General features: G+C 43.9%; 1 protein-coding gene across 1 annotated transcript in view; it reads right to left on the reverse strand.

Annotated features, from left to right (window-relative positions):
- Positions 1-1,765: 1,765 nt before the first annotated feature.
- The window catches only part of ccdc85ca (coiled-coil domain containing 85C, a), a 27,108-nt gene continuing 21,071 nt past the window's right edge, over positions 1,766-7,802 (reverse strand). Inside the window, exons 3-6 of the mRNA XM_056591012.1 lie at positions 6,831-6,932; positions 4,222-4,317; positions 3,960-4,058; positions 1,766-2,772 (exon numbers count right to left, since the gene is read on the reverse strand). Of these exons, the coding sequence (XP_056446987.1) occupies positions 2,683-2,772; positions 3,960-4,058; positions 4,222-4,317; positions 6,831-6,932 (387 nt within the window). The 3' untranslated portion in view covers positions 1,766-2,682. The remainder of the gene's footprint in view (positions 2,773-3,959; positions 4,059-4,221; positions 4,318-6,830; positions 6,933-7,802) is intronic.

Here is a 7,802-nt window from a genome sequence, read left to right on the forward strand (position 1 = left end):
ATCGGGATGTCACCCAAAAATGTAGCTTCATTGTGCGTTGTATTTTAGTGCATAATGCATCCGAAATTGACTTTTTCCTGTATAACGCTTGTGATAAAACCTGGTTGCGTTATTCCGTAGATCCACCAGTAGAAGGCGCCCTAGCCTTTTAGATAAATGAGTATTTGGTCACGGATTTCTGCCAAATGGCCATTTAACTTTGCCATTTAAAATGGAATGTTTTGTGAGCACATCCATGCCGTTCATGTGTCCAAGAAATCACTCCAACGCATGAGCTTTACATAGAAATTATTCATTTTTATTATTTCAAAGTGTTCTAAAAATGGGTTATTTTTTTCATATTGCATACATTTCTAAAATACCTCAATTTAAAGCTACATAGTTTATGAAAAAGAAAATGTAGAAACGCATGCTATTCCTCGTTATTGGAGAGCAGGTATATTTACATAACTACATTATGCCCTACCATGTGTCACAAGGACAATATTAGCATTCATATGGTTGAAATCCACACCTTTCAATGACAAAAGAAGCAGTGTATTTGAATATGAAAAATAAAAAAGTCCAAAAAATGTTAACTATTGTGCTTGGAACATGAAATCATCAAATAAAAAAGTTATTAGTTAACATTGAATAGTTGTTAGCCTAAAAGGTAACTTCTTCAAAAATATTGTTTGTACATATATATATATATATATATATATAGGCATATATATATGTATATATAATTGTATTAATCAAAATACAAGGGCTAGTTGACAATGTCATATCATGTGGACTTTTCTTACCTTCAAATCATGACTGCTCATGTTGTAAAAGCTGCCTATTAGGCTAATACATGGCTTGCCATAACAGAAGTCACTACAAAATGAAAGCCACCTGCTGCATTCAGGACATACAACCAAACGATTGTGGCATGAAGTGGCTAAAAGCCGTGTATTATCTCATAGAATGAGAATAGAGTATGCAAATAAAGTCACGATAATCTTTAAAGAAAAACAGCATGGTGCACAAATAATGACGTATCTCAAATGGAACTCATACAAAATAAAAAATAATGCAGCAAGTGTCTTCAAATACCCCTAGCAAGTGCTTATGCAACAATTCTAAAACTCCTAATATATTTCTGACAGTACATACTATAAAGTGTACATTGTGTATACTACAACACATAAGAGTATACACAGGGAATACTTCATTTTATTCACTAACAAAATTGCAATGAGGTATTGGGTAAAAAGGTCTGTACTTTGCTTTTTGATGGAAAACCAAGAAACAGACCTTCTCTCAGCAGTCTGGCTATGCAGACAAGAGCATTGCAATCTGAAACCACAGCAAATGTCCACATTTGGTGAAAGCTGCTGTAGGTAAAATTCAAGAGATGTAAAGAGAGAGCGGGATAGGGCAGAAGAGAGAAAATGTGTCACGTTTGTAAACCTCATAAAGAGGCAGGTGCAGCCATTTTCAACACATCACACTCAAAAATGTGCTTCTTAAATCTTACCTACAGCACCCTTCAAGTTGACTACAGAGCTAATGGGCAAACTGATTTAGTTTTTGTGTTTGTGTGGCGTGCATAAGCCCGGTAGTTCACAGAACTCACAGGCAGTAATGCGTCGCCTTCCAACAACATCAATCAAGAGAATCGATGACAACGTGTATGACACCAGTCACGATGTGGGCAAAACATCACAGCTTATATGTAAAGGGTGCAATTGTTAGCTATTTCAGCCGATGGGGTGGGGGGGGGGGGGGGGGGGGGGGGTATCGGCACCAGAAACACAAACACAGACTTCTAGATGAATACACACACGGAAGCTGAATTTCATAACAACAGAAAAGATTGTCATATCGGAAGATTGTTCAACAAAGTTGGACATCAGTGGGAAGGATCCTCCTCCTGCAGGAATTCTCACAATTTTAGGTCAAGTTTCCCCAATTTAGTAAGTCGGGATTGGAGGGCTCAAGGTGAAGTGAAGACGATTAAGTTTGAGTTTAATGTATTCACAGGAGACTTTGGTCTCCTGTGAATACATTCAACTCATGTATTCACAGGAGAGAACACCAGTGTATCCTTTTTTTCAATCAGGTAACCACATGTCACGTTTTGGCTTCCCTTCATGAAATGTGTAGATCCAGGATGCCACTTTTTTGCTTTGGATTGGCGGTTGCTTTTACACGTGACTGGCCATGTTTTATAATACATCTACAGAATTGGTGTGGTTAGTTATATGCAGCAGTCAAACACCGAACCCCTGATAAGATGGACCTCAAGAAGACAAAAAAAACGACATGTTACTTCATTGACAGACGCTTCAAGTTCTGTGATTTATAAAAAAAAAAAAAGCATATCTTTCCATATGGCCTTGGGGAATATATATTTTCTTTAACAACGGTCATCGAGTTGGGTCTAGCCTTGCTGCAGGGTAATCATATATTTCTCTGCATTATCTTTCCAGTCTTGTCCCTTGATTGGCCAGAGGAAATGGTACGGGTAGCCGATAGGTCCGTTTAAATTCACCTCGTACAGCTCGTGGACCACTTTCAACACCAACTCGACCTGCACAGTCTGTGTGAGCGTCGGGGGGTACAAAAGTACGAGTCTCTGGCTCCCAGATAAGGTCCCCCAGAGAAACAAAAGAAAACAGAGGGGGGACCTCCCGCATGGGCCCCTGAGAGCCACTACTTGGGGCCCTTGTAGTGGTTCCCGGAGAGCTGCTGTCGGACGGAGGGTTTGGATCCGGCCGCATCGCCCAGCTTTCGCCACACCACCTGGGAGAGGATCAAAGAGGGGCGTTATTCACCTGCCGCCAGAAGACGGATAGGATTACACGGTCGGAACCGCAGCCGCCTTTCAGATTCCCATCAGCAGGATCTGTGTGAGAAGATGAAATTCCTGCCACAGCTGAAGGGGCTTCTTTATGCCCCTATAGGACACAGTGTGTTATGAATAGTGCCCATTGTGTGTGTGTGTGTGTGTGTGTGTGTGTGTGTGTGTGTGTGTGTGTGTGTGTGTGTGTGTGTGTGTGTGTGTGTGTGTGTGTGTGTGTGTGTGTGTGTGTGTGTGTGTGTGTGTGTGTGTGTGTGTGATGAACCATTAGAACTGGTTAGTTAGCAGACACAAGGAACTGGTCTCACCGGTGGTACCATTCCCACAATGCAATGCAACAAAATAAAATGTGGAATAACAATCCATGCTCGGAAATGGCCTGGCAAAGTGCTGTCATTAGTGCTGTTGTTTGTGCAATGTGTGTGGCAATCTTTTTTATTTTTTATTTCAAAGATTGATCCTGGTTCTATCATACAAAACACAATTTTGGGGCATCCTTTATCCTTGCAATTATTGTGCAGTACTGAGCCAGACTGCGAGTTTACAATGTGGTTGAGTACTATGTGGTTTACAGGACAAACAAGGGCTTTATTGTTTCAGCAGTTAATGGGTGCTTTGTCAACAGAACAAACTGCTATTCCACAGAGGGGCCCTCTTAATTAAAAATGACAGAGAGACAGAGAGAGCGAGAGAGAGAGTTATAGGTGGAAATAAAAGGCTTCAAAGTGAATTGCAACATTCAAGAGGATGTGTGCGTATGTTTGGAGATGGAGGGAGGTAGAAGAGCAAGAGCGAGAGAGAGAGAGAGAGAGAGAGAGAGAGAGAGAAAGCGTGAGAGAGAGAGCGAGAGAGAGAGAGAGAGAGAGAGAGAGAGAGAGAGAGCGAGAGAGAGAGAGCGAGAGAGCAAGAGAGAAAGCGTGAGAGAGAGAGAGAGAGAGAGAGAGAGAGAGAGAGAGAGAGAGAGAGAGAGAGAGGGGGCGAAAAGCCGTTGAAAGGCAGGAAAGCAGTTGAGTGGAAAAGGAACGTAGGGGTGAATTAATCCTGTGTTGCTTTCCATGGCTGAGAAGAAAGAAAGAACAGATAAGCGAAAAAAAATCAAATAAAATGGAAGTAAACGAACGGCACGTACATTGCACATTTCTCTGACGATGGCCTTCTCCTTCTCACTGAGGTCCTCGTCATAGTCCTCCGGTATCTGCCTGTCCAGCTTATCGTGCACCTCCAACACCTACACAAACACACACACACACAAACACAAGCTTTAATGAATGGATTCCCTTCTTTGTACCTCCTCTGATTCACTGGGTGATTGCCATAGTTCCATGTTAACTCGCTGACAGATGAATGAATGAATTCTGTTCACTCTGTCCTCTGTGTCAGTGGGCCCCTACCTTCATGGCGTGGACCACTGCTTCGGGCTTCTGTCCCGGGGGGGGGTAGCCACCACCCGTGGGTGACGGTTCACCGCTGGGGGTCCGCAGGGTTCCCTGGAGTGGGGAAGAGGGGGGGGGAAGAGGGGGATGGAGTGGACCACTGATTAGAATCCTCATCACCATGACAACACTGAGCCCGGGGCTTCTGATCAGTCATCGTGGATGGCGCTTTAAGCTCCAATTTCCAAGCTGCCACTCAATGTTGTTCCATGACAATGTCATGGTAAATTACACATAAGCTCTTCTTGGTAACAAATTGCACAAATATGCAAGAGTTGCCGATACATTTTGGTAAATGATAGTGATATAACCTGATCTATTGATTAGCCATCCTGGGTTTTTACCCCTCCCTGACACTTGTTATGCTTCGTGTGAAAGAAATGATTCTCTATCAATGACACATAGGTTGTGGATGCATCATTGAAAACTACTGTGGCGTGGGTGCGTGGGTGCATGTTTGCATGCGTGCGGTTTGATGGCTGGTTTAAGCAGCCTCACCTGACCCGAGTCAAACTGATTGGACTCTAGGGCTGGGTGAGGCTGCATACCTGTTGCACATTGAGAAATCAGGGGGCACAGGTTAAACCAGCCGTCACCACAGACACTGAACACACTGGCTGCAGCGTTGGATATCTGGCCCAATCTGGCAACGCTGGCGGAGTGTAGCATCGTCGTTGCTACAACAACATACGAGTTGTTTCCGATGGCGACAGTGTTATCTCTGATAGCGTGTCATGAATAGGGGCGTGGCCCACGGTATCGGTCGTATCCTGTCATGGGAGCACAGGTGTTGACTAAATGGATCTGAAGAACAGAGCAGTGCTCAGTGACACCCGGTAAAGACAGGATCTGCAAAGTGCACACAAATTCTCTGTGTACAGAAGGTACTATTTCAGCAGAAAGCTGAACGTTTCCTACGGGGTTATGGGAGGGAACCCACACAGACCTGATCCAGAGTCAAGACCGGGTCGCCGGAGGCATTCCCTTGATACATGTCACGTTTTAAACCATTATTGTCCAAAATCACCCGATTATATTTAGATTAAGGATTTTAAGGGATGGTTGGTTGCTTAATAACAATAAATACAACACTAAATGACCAGAATCAACTGTCGAGTCTAAGGATATAGAGGGAGTCAGAGAGGTAGAGAATGGCCAGCAGGTAAAAAGAAAGAGAGAGCTGAGTGAGCAATATATTGTACTCGCGCTAACAATTGCTCCGCGCACAAATAACAACCTTGCTGTAACAGCAGTAATGTAAGCGTCTGACACAGAGAGCTCTGACCGGGCGACCCACATTCTAGATAAGTGGACCACTGCGTACATTGAACCAGCGTACAAGGTTCACAAGAAATGGTAATAAAATGTAAAATGGTTAATCCTTGGCGGCTAAGACTTGTTAAGTGGCTGGACGGGATAACACAGCTTTCACCTCCGAGGAAAAGATTAACCCAACATGTGCCGAAGAAAAAGCAGTTTTCAAAACCTATTCTGAGGAGTGTAACAGCATGGAAGCAACTTAGGTGTTCTTGGCAAAACACAAAACTCTTCAGAACACTCCACGGTATTCTATGTACAATCGCCGTTTCCCACAAATCTGACTTCCCGTAAGCGGATGTTTGTTTCCGTCTTGGAAGTCACATAGTGGAAGGAGGTGTACCCCCTCCCATGCACGGCCGCGGGTATGAATGTAGCATAAACCAGGCCGAGGAAAAAATATGGGATAGGACCCTTTCCTAGGTTATTCATTATTCATTTATCCTGCAGTCGGGGCCAACACCAAACCACCCTTGGTTCATAAGCTTATTTTATTTTGTATGCTAGGATCACATGGAGGGAGAAAGAGAGAGAGAGAGAGAGAGAGAGAGAGAGAGAGAGAGAGAGAGAGAGAGAGAGAGAGAGAGAGAGAGAGAGAGAGAGAGAGAGAAGAGAGACTAGAGCAAGGTAGAGTTAGATAGAGAGAGGACACAGCAAAGGTAGTTCTCATATGTGCAAGTAACAATTTAGGTCAGCGCTTATTGTTTCCATCCGAGCTCATCTGACACACGCTCACACATGCACACCCCTGGGTTTCCTTCCTGTTACCTCCATGTATTGAACTACTCTAGGATTGAAGGGACTATTTGCTCTTCTCTGCAATATACAACAGATGGCTTGCATGGCAAGATCGGGACACACACACACACAGACAAGCAAGTAAGCAACCATATTTGTGAATGACATAGTTTCTGTAAACATTGCATCTTTTGTATTTCCTCTCTTCCTGTTCTGTGTCCTTCGTGTTCAGCATCATCGTTTGAAGAGTGAGGACACATTCAGAGGAACATTCGTGGTCAGGTAATGGATGTACAGGCGTGTGTGTGTGTGTGTGTGTGTGTGTGTGTGTGTGTGTGTGTGTGTGTGTGTGCGTGTGCGTGTGCGTGTGTGTGTGTGTGCGTGTGTGCGTGTGTGTGTGTATTATTATACATACTTTGCATAATGATATGATCAAACCTGTTTTTCCTGCATTAATTAGTATCACAGATGCCCACACCCACACCCACACACCACCCGCCCTGCATACGTACGTTGAGCATGCTCTCCTGGAGCTGGCAAAGAGAGGAGAGCTGGGACTCCGAGTGGTAGAGTGTCATGCCCTTCTTTAAGGTTTTCGTATCCCCGGGACCAGACTGGAAGAGGGGGGGAGGGGGAGAGAGAGAGAGAGAGAGAGAGAGAGAGAGAGAGAGAGAGAGAGAGAGAGAGAGAGAGAGAGAGAGAGAGAGAGAGAGAGAGAGAGAGAGAGAGAGAGAGAGAAAGAAAGAGAAAGAGAGAGAGAGTTGGTTAGACATCCATATTAGACACCATTCTTCGCATGAGACGTTAATATCTTCAGGGGGCACAGATGCACCTTACAAAACACCAACCTGTTTATTATATTCTGTGACAGATGTTTTTTTTCCCCAGAAGTCAAATATATTTTAATTGAGTGCATGTGTAAGCCAGATGTGGACAGGGCCATGGTGAAAGAGAAAGAGAAAGGGCGGTGTGTGTGTGTGTGTGTGTGTGTGTGTGTGTGTGTGTGTGTGTGTGTGTGTGTGTGTGTGTGTGTGTGTGTGTGTGTGTGTGTGTGTGTGTGTGTGTGTGTGTGTGTGCGCGTGTGTGTGCAAGTGTGTGTGTGCGCGTGTGTGTGCAAGTGTGTAAAAACCACCCCAAGCTGTACCAATGTGGTACTATGTGGTGGAATGTTAGCTGAGATGGTTCACTTCAAAAGAGTGGTTTTGGTCTGTCTAGGTTGTTTTATAATGGTGTCTTTTAAGCCCTTGTGGGCTGGGCATGCTAATGCATGACACAATAATAAAAATTCAATGTCCAGATTTTTCTTCTGAACACATTTCAGTTGTATCATGATAATACTGAGGGACAACTCGTTTCAACAAATTAAAAGGACATTTTGACAAAGTTGTGCCGGAGGGCTATCCATCCATTCAACATGGTGAACTAAACACTACAGGGTAAAGGTCAAAGCAATAACTGTTTTCCCTTTGTACATTTGAATGTCA

This window comes from Gadus chalcogrammus, chromosome 5 (assembly GCF_026213295.1).
Source record: "Gadus chalcogrammus isolate NIFS_2021 chromosome 5, NIFS_Gcha_1.0, whole genome shotgun sequence".
Taxonomy (NCBI): domain Eukaryota; kingdom Metazoa; phylum Chordata; class Actinopteri; order Gadiformes; family Gadidae; genus Gadus; species Gadus chalcogrammus.